We start from the raw sequence: 14509 nt of genomic DNA on the forward strand, positions 1-14509 counted from the left end.
GAAGAGCTCATAAAACTGATGCGCAATACGCCTCCACCACCATGACTCAGACCTCTGCTACACTTACTCATATGCACACAATATAACCTGATACATTTATGTTCACAACCAGTCGATTGTTATTGTTGATGATCTGCCAATTCAAGCATCTTCAGCTCACTTAAGTTCGACTGCTGTCCTGAAGCAGATGTCCTTAGGAAGACCTTATTTAACCTCATTTCAGGGTAAACCTCTGATTCTTCATCACCGCATAACTAATGAATGGTTCATCTTAATGTAATAATTGAATTCATCTATAATATTGTATGTTTCGAGTCTCACAAGTCACTATTAGTTCAAAACAAGTAAAGTGAACAGACATTTTCAGTTCAGTGCTCAGCCTGAAGATGGTCAAAATGGTGTGTTTTCATGCCTGTTTTATCAATTCTGATTTGCCCAGATTGAAAATGTCAATGCATGAGTCTGAATCATGTACTCCCCCCATTGGATCATTTATAAATATATAATTGATCAGCATGACCAGTCTGATGCAACTAGCTTCAACAAGTATCAGGTACAGTTCAGGTCCAGGAGAGGCAGGCTGATCAAATGCTCTGTGATGTGGTTACTGGTTAAATTTGAAGAGATAATTAGTTATAATCATCTTAATTTGAGTCAGTGTTCATAAATTGGTTGATGGTTGATTAAATGTTAAGTAATTACACGACCTTATGCAAGCAAGAAATCATGAGTTGATTTGTGTATTAAATCATTAGGACTCTTTTTGTTATTATTAATTGCGTTGACATTTAGGCATTTCATTATTTCAGAGGTTTTCTAGCCTATTGTTAAAAGGTTAAGTGCTATTATACTTTATTGTTTTGAAATTACAGTACTAGGGGCAAACCTATTCAAACTATACGATTAACAAGATCGTTAAGATGTATCAGAGATGAGATCTGTTGAGCTGTTAGATGGAGTAGAAGTTTTTCTGCCACAGAATTAAAGCAAAATTAGGACAAAAGGATTGTTGTTCCTTAAATACTGCTGACCACTGTTTGTCTGATCAAAGGACATTTCTACAGAAACAAATTAGCCCAACAGAGTCCATCAACCTGACTGAACATATATCCACAGGCATTTTGGTGTGTGTACACAGTGCTTGTCATTACTGAGTGGGGGGGCTGGAGTTGGTCCTGTGCTGTGGATGTGAGACGATAAAAGAGCCGGAGCACCCATGACTCTCCACATGTTGGAGAGGACTGTGAGACAACGTTGCGTTAGTCATTATTCAGCAGGGACAACAAGATGCTCATGACTGCTGCTTGTTTGGTGCTTGTTTTATCAGGTAGATTATATTCAAATGTTTAATAAGCTACAGCATTAATTTTAATTGTATTAATAACCAAGGTTTATAATTTTTTGACTTGTCTCACAGCAATTTCAGAAGTATAACTGTGTTGCTTTTAATGATCTATTTCGGATAATTAGGTATGTGTTCAGGTGAGGGTATCTTACCCCCGGGGCCCCTGAGTGGAGCTGTGGCAGACACAGTGAAGTTCACCACCACCCTCAGACCTCCTGAGAGTCCATTCCACACAGTCAGCTGGAGCTTCAATGGGACAAACATCATCACTTCCACCAGCAGCGACGCCATTGCGTCCGGATATGTCAACAGGATCTTGCTAGACCGAGCCACAGGGGCCCTGGAGCTCAGGCGCCTGGTGCTGGAGGACAGCGGGGAGTACACTGTCACCATCACACCAGATGGAGGGCTGCAGAAACAGGGGAAGATCACACTGGATGTGTATGGTGGGTTTAATGTTCTAGTGAATTCATTTGCCATTTGAAAGAAGGGTAAGACTAAAATGAGTGCTGACTTCAAAGGACATTGTATTGATATAAATTCAGGCTGCTTAAATACAATTACAGTATGTTAAAAGTAATTAATCGATATACACTATTTTAGTACAGAACACTTTTTATATACATATATCTTGATACAGCAGAACATCTGATTTGTTACCTGTGGTGGACACTGTATTACAATGCAACATCTGATTCAATCCAATATAGTAGTCTTGAATACTACCTTCTTCAAAATCAACTTTTAGACTGTGTGGTGTTGAGTCATTTTTGAGGCCATAGTCTGTGGTTGTGTTGTTGTGTCTTCACATCTGTAATAGTTACAGTGACTCTTTGAAACAGCTTGTCCAGCTGTGACAGCCATCTGAAATTTACTGTCGCAAATATATAAGTTAATAAATCTGCATGAGGTGATATTGGACTGTTCTAGCCAAGTTCAAATCTAATTTGTCCAGCACCAACATACGTTTATGGCTAAATAGTTTTCTGTTCCTGTGTGTCGGTGCATCAATTTCATTGGATTGACAATCGCTATGTTCTGTCAGTGCTGATAACTGGAGCCACCATCCGCAGCCCCGCTGCCATCTTGATAGAAGATAAAAGCTCCACCAACCTCAGCTGCGAGGCATCTGGCTCCATCAGCACCAGAGTGTGGACGAAGGATGGCCGGCCTCTCCGTCCAAGTGACAGAGTCAGGTTTTCCATGGGCAACAAGACAGTGTCCATACAACCTGTACACAGCTCCAACCATGGCACATACCAGTGTCAAGTCAGCAACCCAGTCAGCACCATGACTGTGGCCCATAATCTCACTGTCAACTGTGAGTAAAGCTCACTGTAGACCTCCAGGAGCTGTTATTTTTGCAGTTATTAAAGGCATTTAGGTACAGGTCTGGACTCTATACCCCTAATATGGTATATTTCTTTTCTCTATGCAGTTGGACCACATAACATATCAATTAGAGGACCATCAGCAGCAGCACTTGGCCACAGAGTGACCCTGCAGTGCACAGCGGACTCTGTCCCACCAGGAAACTTCAGCTGGATGTTCAGCGGCAATGAGACGCATGTCAATAACTCCATGTATATTATAGAGAGGTTGGAGGCAGAAAACATAGGGAATTACACCTGCACTGCAAGAAACATGGTGACCATGAGGGAAAACTCCACAGTTCTGCATCTGAGAGGTGAGATTTCACTTTTTCACGTGAGAGAGGAAAGTGATGCATTAGTGTATTTGTCAGTTGGTGGCATTTCAAGGGGTGATAACTGTTGTCTTTTTTTACCTCATGAAGCATCCTGCACTGCTCCCTGTTGGTCGTTTGTTGTGCCTCTGATCAGTTTGCTGACTCTGAAAGGGTTAATGTAAGAGGAAGTTACAGGTGATGAATAATTTATTATATATCTGCCTCATTGCTCATATTTACTTCCCTATATCTGTTTGTTCTTTCTTACTGTCATATTAATTTACATCCTCTTTTTTATTTTTTTAGATCCTTTCTACCCTGATGCATTCTGCTTATGAACAAGGACCCTGATTAAAATCAACCAGAATGTGCTAAAGACAAAATGTTATTTTGACTCAAGAGACTTTGATGCTACAGCTTGTCATTCCTGAGACAAAGTGGAAACTCTCACACTGGAAAAACAATTATCTTACTTATTAATCAAACAGACTTTTATAATTATACAGAAGATATAAGTAATATAATGCTATTATTAGTTAAATATTCACGTTCATTACTTTATTGTTCACCAGCTGCATTTATTCACTTTTCTTGTGTACTTCTGTTGCATATATGTGGATGTAAGAGTGCAAATAAACATCTGTGTGTCCACATTTGGTTTAATAAATCATAGCACAATTAATACCTTTGTAATTTATACTAAACCAAAGGACACAAAGGTTTTGGTAAAAAGAAACTTGATGTGAAAGGCTTGTGGGATTATTTGGGAAGAAGCTGATCAACAACATGTTTTTCTATCCATGTCTTGGCTTTGTCCATTTGGGCAGAGAAATATATGTGGTCATAGTATGTGACTGCTTTTTTCTCAGGAAACTGTTGTGTGAATTTAGACTAAGATTTCCTCTTCTGGGTGACAAAAAGTTCAGCAGTGTTGCTTCACAGTTGCACAGTTGTGTGATGTAAGTGTCAGTGGCATGCATCAGAGTTTGTATTTAACATTGTGAGGGTGATGATATGCAGGCATGTCATATATTCCTTTTTTTCTGGCATATCAAACTGTACAAAGGCATATGTGCATCTTGTATTTACAAAATTATCTATAGAAAAAACTAATTTTCTCACAAATATATGATAATCTTATTTGAAAAAATTACAAGAATGTACATTTATAACATACGTCCCAAAAATTCCTATAATGAAAGTACAGTATTATATATATTATATATAAAATATTATGTACTCTAAATATCAAAAGTAAAAGCACTCATGCAGGAACATGTCCCCTGTCAGATACATGTATTGGAGTAAAAAAGTACATTATTTCCCCCTGAAATGCAAAGGAGTAAACGTTTTAAGTTTTGTCATTCGGAAACACTTAAGTAAAGTACAGGTACCTCAACTTTGTACTTACATTAAGTATTTGAGTCAATGGACTGTGGTCCCGCCACTGTTGACCACCACAATCGCAGCGGCACAGAAGTAATTTCTGAATTAGACTTTTTAAGGTTTGTGTATTGTAACATCCACCAGAAAAACTATATATATGAAGACAGATTTCTGTTTTATAGATGAATGTAAACTTTTTTTTTGTTCTTTTAGAAATATTTCTAGCTATTAATATTGTACCAACACATTCACAATGTTCAGTGCACCACTGTCTTTGACTTGGAGGAATGTAACTCAGGATGCAGAGCTGTGCCCATTGCAGTTGTTATTCCTGTCTTGCCCTGTAGACCAGTGATTTACATGCAGGCAACATGCTGAGTTCGACCAACTGAAACAGGCAAAGCTTTGCATCCGCGGCCTGATTACCCTGTTGAACACCTGGGGCTAAATCAGCAAGGGACTCTAATTGGAGGAGATCATTATACACCACTTTTCTTAGACGCAGCTTCCTTCAGGAGGCTTGACATAAGGTCACTGGTGCGAGGCTACAAGATTAATGCACTGTTCTGCTTTATGCTCTACTGTTTCTTCACCCTGTTCATCATCCAGCATCTTAACTGAAACTGTGTCCTTGATTGTGTGCCCCTTAACACAGCGGTCAAATTCTGTCCATCCATTGATTTACATAGTCATCATTCAATATAAGCTTTTCAGATACTTTAACCTGCACCATATCCATTGTCGGGCCAGCCTCATCTGAAGTGGACTCCTTTCCAGATGCTCTTCACAGAGACTGTAATGGTCTAAATGTAGGTGTAAATAAAGCTGGACACATTACTATACGAACTATAAAGAAACAGGGAACTACACCCACATTTCCATGAATTATGTGAAGAATTCAACACATCCTGCTGTCACACTCACCATGATAATAAAAGATACTGTTCTGTATTCTTATCTTATAACTTCTTTAATCACAGTGGAAAGTAAAAGTCAATAAGCCTGATGCTGAGGGTAATATATCAATGTTCACATTAGGGTTCAATATAGACGAATAAAGCCAAATAGCATTTAGACCGCCATGTGTCAATAAAACTAAACTAATGAAAATAAGACTAATGAGGTCAGTTCGTAGCAACTCTAAAGGACGTGGTGTCCCACAGCATAACTTTTGGATGAATTATAATTATTTTACACAGACATTACCGATCAGTCACTGGAATAAATTAAATTAACACGTTTTATATCAAATTGGAGGTGGATTATGTGACTGCATGGTACAACAGAATGAAAGGTGGGTATTGATAATCATAGCTGATTAAATACAAGTAAGGAATATTTGATGTACAAATAAAAATGTCATGGGAGTAGTTGTTGTTGTCACTTTAGTTGGGGTGTTGGGTGTTTTACGTGTCTATTTTTTTAATGTAAAATGCTAAATTATTAATGTGAAAATAGTATGAAGTATCCACAAGATTTACAGCCGAAGAAGAAAAAGGGGAAGTAAAACTAATACGCTTTTTATGATATGTTGTATGATATATAACAATGCTCTCTGTGGGAGTTAATATCTACTGTCATGCTTTAAATAGCGTCACACTTCATGACCATCTTCTTCTCTTAGCTATTGAAACTTATGACCTCATATTAATGTGATTTTCATAGCTTACCCTTTGCAAGCTTCACAACTTTCTCTTTTCATCTTTGAACCTTTGAAGAACGTTTCCCCCCACTGTACTTGTATTTGGTATATTGTATGCATACCTGGATTCATAATCAGAGGCTTTAGTAAAAGAGCCGCTGGTGAGTTTTGCATTTATGCAAACAATCATTTTGTCAGAACAGTTTTTAAGACCTTATTAAGATCTCGTCAACAATCATTTGGATAGATACACATTTGTAGAAGATGTGTAATTTCCCATTTATTTCAATGCTAAATGGCATATTTGTAAACATCCTTTTAATGTTCCCCTCTCTTCCTCTTGTAACTCTCTCCAACACACACACAAACACACATTTATGAATATGCTGATATGAAGAGACAATTTCCTCCTTCATATAAAGGGGAACAAAAGCCTGAACATTATCACAAATCTGACATTTAACTGCATACCCATGAAAAGTGGAGCACACTTTTCTGAACTGTGCAAATGCTACTTTTATAGAACATAAAATAACACATCACAAGCATCACATGTGCAAACAGAATATCAAATCAAACATTATGGAACTTTGTGAGGCTAGATTTGACTTACTTCCTGTAGTTCTACTTTGATCTCCAGGAAATCGATCCACCACAACAATGCAGTAAGTCATGTGTGCTTTAATTTGCTGTCACAAACAGAACTTAATTTTTGGTTTTTGGCTGACGGCACAAGAGGGTTGTGTTATTTTTCATACTTACTTACTTACTTTCATAAATGTTGCTGTGATCTTTGCTTTAACTTACAATTACTTATGCGCTACTTCCCATCATGGCATTGCTACTGAAAGGATCTGAGAATTTGATCCACCACAATCAGGACATCTGAATACTTTTTACCAGCCAGCAACGATGCAAAGCTTCTGGTATTGGTACAACTCTAAATCCACAAACCAAGTGTTGCTTCTTTGAGGATTGCTTTGTTCAAACAATAAACTCTTCTAGTTTCTGTTTTTCTAGACGTCAGTGTCATCACTGACCACATGAGGTCACTGTCCTACAGGTGGGTACTACATGTGTGAAAGTCAGAAATTAACCAACAGTTGGAAATCATTGCTGATTGCTGACTTGAACGCGAACGAAAAACGATCCGGATCCGCCATGTAAGAGTTTTGATATTATTCCTGGTGAAAGTGCTGACAGATGTGAAAATGCGTCCTGCCGCAGTTATGCTCCTTTCCTCTTCCGTTTCTTTGGTAAGTTATTTTAATTATTAATAAGACAGTTTAACGTATTTCGTTACACAGAAAAGTGTGTGCGCGCACTCAATTTGGATGTTCGGTTATTAACTTGAAGCTTGAGGAATCTACAAGGAGTGGACAAAATAATGTATACACCCTACAGCACGGTGTTTATTGATAGCCTTCAGACTGTTCCTCTTTGCAGATGCTTATTTTTCTGTGTTTGCCACATGTCGTCATCATGTTGAGACTTTTTTCCTGTTGCCGCACTGCATGTGTTTTTTCAGTGTTTTCGTCTAATGCACCTTCAGCTGGACATCGACGGATCTGCCTCTCTGTAACTCGGTAAGTTTCCTTCATGTTGACTTGAAAGCTGATATACAAAAACCGTGATTTTTCCAAAGCTGGCACGTGATATCAATGGTGGGACGTAACTAACTACAATTTGAGATACTTGTACTTTACTTGAGTATTTTACTTTATACTTTTATACATTTTGGTGGTAAATATTCTACACTACATTTATGTTGGCAGCTTTAGTTACTAGTTACTTTGCAGAGTCAGATTATTAATACAAAATATCATCAACTAATAAATCATGACATAACTACCCAGCAGTATATTAGTTTTCTGCTTTTACCAACTTACTAAAATATCAGAGTATTTCTTCCACCACTGCATGATATGCTATTTTAACTTATTGTGGCTCACTTTGTATTAGTAATGTACCATTGTAACCTCCTAAATAGCTGGTGCATTAATTTGTATATGCATAGCAGGACTATAGTGTTTTATTGTAAGGTGTCTCTGTTATTTTGTCCACAGGCTGTAGTTGTGCACAATGAAAACTCTGATACTGCTGATGTTGATGAACACCACATTACTCCCAGGTAAGACGAAATGTTTTAATCTTATAAACTTTTTTTTTCAAAGGCTGATTACAGTGCAGATTATGCTACTATGTGTAGAACACATGACGTAGCTGACTAATATTGATTTTATATCTTTTAAAATAACTTTTCATGAGACTTCCCCTTTTACACAATTTATATACATATTTTAGTCTAGCCTAGTTCTGTAAAAGTACACAGCTTCTCTACTAATACTCCGTGATGTGAAAAGATAAGTTTGCTTGTTAAGTGCTGTTGACACCATATTGTGTCTGAGTGCAAACAGTGCATCCAGAGTTCAACAATACTCCTGCCACCATATCACCTTATTTTTTGGCAGTTGTTGAGGCACAAAAAGTCAAAGTCCAGCCTGAAGTGACTGGATACCTCGGGCACGATGTCACCCTGCCATGCCAATTCATCCCAGGACCAAAAGACGACAATATTACTCAGTTTCAGTGGAATCTCAATCCACCAGAAGGAGAGAAGCTCATCATTATTGTTTCTAATGATAAATTTGGAGTTAGTGCTTTGGATACATTTCTAAAGAAGAGAGTGGAGATCGCAGAACTATCTTTGATAATTAGACACGTGGAAATGAGAGATGCAGGGTCGTACACCTGCAGCATTGCAGCCTTTCCTAGTGGTGGATTTGAAGGAACCACCAACCTTGTTGTTCAAGGTGAGTACAAAAAGCATTTTCACACAAACTAACCACATACATACAATGTTTTGTTTAAATGTTTTGACATTTGACTATATTTTTTAATTCTACTGTCTGACTGTACTTGTCAGTGGGGAATAAAATGGTTTTGATTATCTTTAGTAAATAAGTGGGATCATTTGATACAACTTAAAGAAAAAGATTGTTCTCCTTTACCTCATATGTCTCTCAGCTATACCAATTATACAACAATGATAACGATAACAATGAATAATTAACTTCACGATAGACGCACACAGAGTCAATCACAGTCGTGTTTCTTCTCCCAGAACAGATGCTGTTATCATCAGGAGTGGTTTCTGCCATAGTGATTTCTGTCATGTTGCTCTTAGTGATCATGGCAGCCATAGCTTACCTCATCTTCATCAGAAGGTCTGTGTGTGTGTGTGTGTGTGTGTGTGTGTGTGTGTGTGTGTGTGTGTGTGTAATTGTTTGATTTTTATTTTGCGTAGGAGTAAAGAGGCTGTAGATAACAAACCTCTTCCCATAATCAAGACTCTTATGTCATAAAATGTTGCAAATATATCAACATTAATCATCCATTTAATACATATTGTTAACAATAAGTACATCTGTCAGGCTGATGGTTATATTTAACAACATTACTGTATATGCTGGACTAATAAGGAAGTTGACCTTTTGTATTTTGGTCTTTGATGGGTGGTAAATTACAGGAAAAACCAACAAACTTCATTTGAGGTGATGAACCACCATGAGCTGTGTATGCATCACTATGCACCATCTATTTTTATTTTTATAAAATATGCTTTTGAATTTCTGGGTTGAACTGCACATTTTTCGTCAGTCTCAAGATGATTCCTTAGATTTACTCCCTTTATTGAAATGCATTTATTTTTTTATTTGTCCTAACTTAGTTTGATTTGGCATATTTTTTTAATTTAAAAAGGGATATATAATACTATACTATATACTAAATATTAGAAAGAAAAGTCACTTCAGGTCAAAAGTGGAATCGGGCAATCAGAATGCAGAAAAACGTAACACTTTTGATTCCTTTCCTCAGGCCTGATTCTTCGGTCAGGCACCATGTCTACATTGGTGAGAACAAAAGCACTAGTTCCTCTTCACTCTATTTCTACACAGCATCTCTTTAATGTATCTTCAGTTATATCTTTGGTTTGTTTCAGTTTACCTTTACCAAAGCTCGTCTGTCTTTCAGATACAACTGGTCCAGTGATGGATGTGGCCAGGCGATCTGTTATTGTAAGAGCGAAGGTGAGCTCAGAGCTGGTTGGAAGCTTCATCTCTGAATTTAAGTTGAATACATTTCAAGTTTAATTATGCTGTTGTTGTGACAAGAAAAATCTGAATCAGAATCAGAAATACTTTATTTATCCCGGGGGGGATTCATACAACACTGGTGCTCCCATTCAAGACTAGAAAGTAGCGTAAATTTAGAAATGAGAGTATGTACAAAAATAAGATATAAAAAAATACAAAATATACACATTTACAATATTTAAGTGAAAAAGTAAAAAATATATACAATAACAATGTATATAACAATGTATATGTATGTATATATATGTGTGTGTGTGTATATATATGTGTATATGTATATATGTATGTATTGCACTGTTGCATATGAATATACAGTGCATCCGGAAAGTATTCACGGCGCTTCACTTTTTCCACATTTTGTTATGTTACACCCTTATTCCAAAATGGATTAAATTAATTTTTTTCCTCAAAATTCTACACACAACACCCCATAATGACAATGTGAAAAAAGTTTTTTGAAATTTTTGCAAATTTATTAAAAATAAAAAACTAAGAAATCACATGTACATAAGTATTCACAGCCTTTGCCATGAAGCTCAAAATTGAGCTCAGGTGCATCCTGTTTCCACTGATCATCCTTGAGATGTTTCTGCAGCTTAATTGGAGTCCACCTGTGGTAAATTCAGTTGATTGGACATGATTTGGAAAGGCACACACCTGTCTATATAAGGTCCCACAGTTGACAGTGCATGTCAGAGCACAAACCAAGCATGAAATCAAAGGAATTGTCTGTAGACCTCCGAGACAGGATTGTCTCGAGGCACAAATCTGGGGAAGGTTACAGAAAAATTTCTGCTGCTTTGAAGGTCCCAATGAGCACAGTGGCCTCCATCATCCGTAAGTGGAAGAAGTTCGGAACCACCAGGACTCTTCCTAGAGCTGGCCGGCCATCTAAACTGAGTAATCGGGGGAGAAGGGCCTTAGTCAGGGAGGTGACCAAGAACCCGATGGTTACTCTGTCAGAGCTCCAGAGTTCCTCTGTGGAGAGAGGAGAACCTTCCAGAAGGACAACCATCTCTGCAGCAATCCACCAATCAGGCCTGTATGGTAGAGTGGCCAGACGGAAGCCACTCCTTAGTAAAAGGCACATAGCAGCCTGCCTGGAGTTTGCCAAAAGGCACCTGAAGGACTCTCAGACCATGAGAAACAAAATTCTCTGGTCTGATGAGACAAAGATTGAACTCTTTGGTGTGAATGCCAGGCGTCACGTTTGGAGGAAACCAGGCACCGCTCATCACCAGGCCAATACCATCCCTACAGTGAAGCATGGTGGTGGCAGCATCATGCTGTGGGGATGTTTTTCAGCGGCAGGAACTGGGAGACTAGTCAGGATAGAGGGAAAGATGAATGCAGCAAAGTACAGAGACATCCTGGATGAAAACCTGCTCCAGAGCGCTCTTGACCTCAGACTGGGGCGACAGTTTATCTTTCAGCAGGACAACGACCCTAAGCACACAGCCAAGATATCAAAGGAGTGGCTTCAGGACAACTCTGTGAATGTCCTTGAGTGGCCCAGCCAGAGCCCAGACTTGAATCCGATTGAACATCTCTGGAGAGATCTGAAAATGGCTGTGCACCGACGCTTCCCATCCAACCTGATGGAGCTTGAGAGGTGCTGCAAAGAGGAATGGGTGAAACTGCCCAAAGATAGGTGTGCCAAGCTTGTGGCATCATATTCAAAAAGACTTGAGGCTGTAATTGCTGCCAAAGGTGCATCAACAAAGTATTGAGCAAAGGCTGTGAATACTTATGTACATGTGATTTCTCAGGTTTTTTATTTTTAATAAATTTGCAAAAATCTCAAATAAACTTTTTTCACGTTGTCATTATGGGGTGTTGTGTGTAGAATTTTGAGGAAAAAAATGAATTTAATCCATTTTGGTATAAGGCTGCAACATAACAAAATGTGGAAAAAGTGAAGCGCTGTGAATACTTTCCGGATGCACTGTACATGTATTGCACTGACATTTAAAGAATAAATAATGAGGTAGTATATGACAGGTGAAATAGGTCCAGATTTTCGCAACATAATGATACAACTGAGCAACAAAGTCTTCCATCTTCACACTCTCTCTCATTCTCACTCATAGGATGTGGTCTACTCTGAAGTCAAGCTCAAACCATCCAGAGAGGCTACACCTTCATTCAATGACAAGACCGTGAATGCTGATGATGTCACATACTCAGAGGTGATAGTTTTGCACCGGCAGCCCAAATGAGATTAAATGTATGCTGAAGTGATGTTGAAGTTCTCTTTCTTGTACTTGCTGAGGGCAAAAAAAATCACTCTTAAAGTTGCTGTATGCAAGATGCATTTACCATAATTTCGGTATCATTTAGTGAAATCAGCATATCCTGACAGCTGACAATAAATCAACTGCTCCTAAAATAAAACCTAACCTGTGTGGCTGCTCCAGGCCTTTTATTCATGCTCTCATATGCCAAGCTAAGTCGTGACACAGTATAAAGGAAATGCAATATGTTTATCACAGAGTTAGCAGAGCTTTCATTAGCTATATTACTCTTACATAACAAGACAAGAGTCCATAGCCATGCTAGCAGCTATGAGTCTGTATCAGCATACAAACATGATAATGCCAGCATGTTGATGTTTAGCAGGAGGAATGTTTACCATCTGATAGCGTGTTAGCATACAAACATTAGCCCTAAACAGGAAGTACAGCTGAGGTTGATGGGAATGTCATCATTTTTGCAGGTATTTGGTCATAAACCAAAGTATTAGACAAGTATTAGACAAATTAAACAGTAGGCTTCATCCTCTGGGGAACGCGAATGTCTGTACAGAATTTCATGGTAATCCATCCAAAAGTTGTTGAGATATTTCCATCTGAACCAAAATGGTTAGCATGGCTAAAAACAGGTCAACAACATATGGATATATTTGGCACCATTTGGTCATCAGATCAGTTTAGAATATTGCAGGGAGGAAAAGTGCAAGCAGAAACAGCCACAGTGAGTTGTTTTCTGCAAACCAGCAGCACACCTCCAACACGTCACCAACTTCTTTTACTTTGCCATGCTGTGCAGTGGACCCCTTGAGTGGTCACAGTTGCTCACAGCTGAGCTCAGCGCAATTACCCCTCCACCACTATCTAGCTAAAAACAGCCATAAATGTTGCTGCACTTGAATCTAACACAGCTATCAGTTTATCTCTCTGCAGGAGATTTCAGTCATGTAATGAAAACTGTTCCAGTTATGCATGTGTAAGGCAAAAGTATTGTCTGGCATGACCTGCAATTTTGACTGTGGTCATAACCCTAAAGTCCCCCCACAGACAGATGCTGTTCCTGACATTAACATTAGGACAGAGTAGATCTCACCACACAAAGTTCCTGTTCCTCCTTTGCTGATCATCAGAGGAAGACAAAAAAAGAAGACAAAAATGGAAAATTACTCAATCAACAGGGAACTAACTCAGCAATGCAACATTGGTGTTGCGTGTTACTGATGGCAGGAGCTGAAGGTGCTTAGGTACTGTAAAGGTGACACCAAAAGTGCTCAATTTCAGCAGTAGATTCAAATTGTATTGTATTGTATTGTAAACTAAATTGGACATCAAGTTACTAGCCAGCCTTTCTTTTAGGGTTAAGCGTTCATGAGTCACGAGAGGAAGGCTGGAGTTGTTGTGATTGTACTTGTTATTCCATAATCCTGCCTTCTTCAAACGTACAGCAGCTTTAAACCAAAAACAAGAATTGCATATTATGATACAATAGTGTGTATTCCAACAGCACAGCTATTTTGTCCTACTCTGTGTTCTGTCTGCTTTGGGTCTGTTGTGCAGAACATTGCTCAATGTTAATGCCAGACTCATGTTACAGTCTGAGCATGCCATATGTGAAAAGGTGACAAAATAAGGTTTGTTTGTAAAGTTGCATACATAGCACCACTGAACAATCTGATCTCCTGCTAGCTTTCAGCAGTGTTTCCTGGCAGTGTGATATTGTGGGTGTGAGATTATATGCGTCACTTTGTGTTGTCAGAACAGATGAGAGGACATAACCATTTTTTGTTGTGTAAAAATACAAACTTAAGGGTTTATATGTAATTTTTAATTTGCTGTGTTGTTCCATTTCCCTCATGTTGAAAGTCAGAGTGTAAAACCTTGATTACAATCAAAGTAATGCATTTTGGATGATTCAGGTTGCTGTGCTGTAAATCGTGCAGACGAGGAGGCAATCAGACAGACAGACAACCAACAGTGCACATTTCTATAAAACAGAACTTTTTGTTGGTGGCTATTGTTCTTTAATAAACCATTACATTTTCA

The 14509-nt window shown here is 38.4% G+C and overlaps 1 protein-coding gene across 1 annotated transcript in view; it reads left to right on the forward strand.

Annotated features, from left to right (window-relative positions):
* Positions 1–14509, forward strand: part of LOC139290117 (hemicentin-1-like) — a 36711-nt gene extending 22202 nt beyond the window's left edge. Inside the window, exons 12-18 of the mRNA XM_070911811.1 lie at positions 1483–1791; positions 2391–2666; positions 2784–3032; positions 9155–9287; positions 9940–9974; positions 10096–10151; positions 12308–14509. Of these exons, the coding sequence (XP_070767912.1) occupies positions 1483–1791; positions 2391–2666; positions 2784–3032; positions 9155–9287; positions 9940–9974; positions 10096–10151; positions 12308–12436 (1187 nt within the window). The 3' untranslated portion in view covers positions 12437–14509. The remainder of the gene's footprint in view (positions 1–1482; positions 1792–2390; positions 2667–2783; positions 3033–9154; positions 9288–9939; positions 9975–10095; positions 10152–12307) is intronic.

Source organism: Enoplosus armatus, chromosome 9 (genome assembly GCF_043641665.1).
Source record: "Enoplosus armatus isolate fEnoArm2 chromosome 9, fEnoArm2.hap1, whole genome shotgun sequence".
Taxonomy (NCBI): domain Eukaryota; kingdom Metazoa; phylum Chordata; class Actinopteri; order Centrarchiformes; family Enoplosidae; genus Enoplosus; species Enoplosus armatus.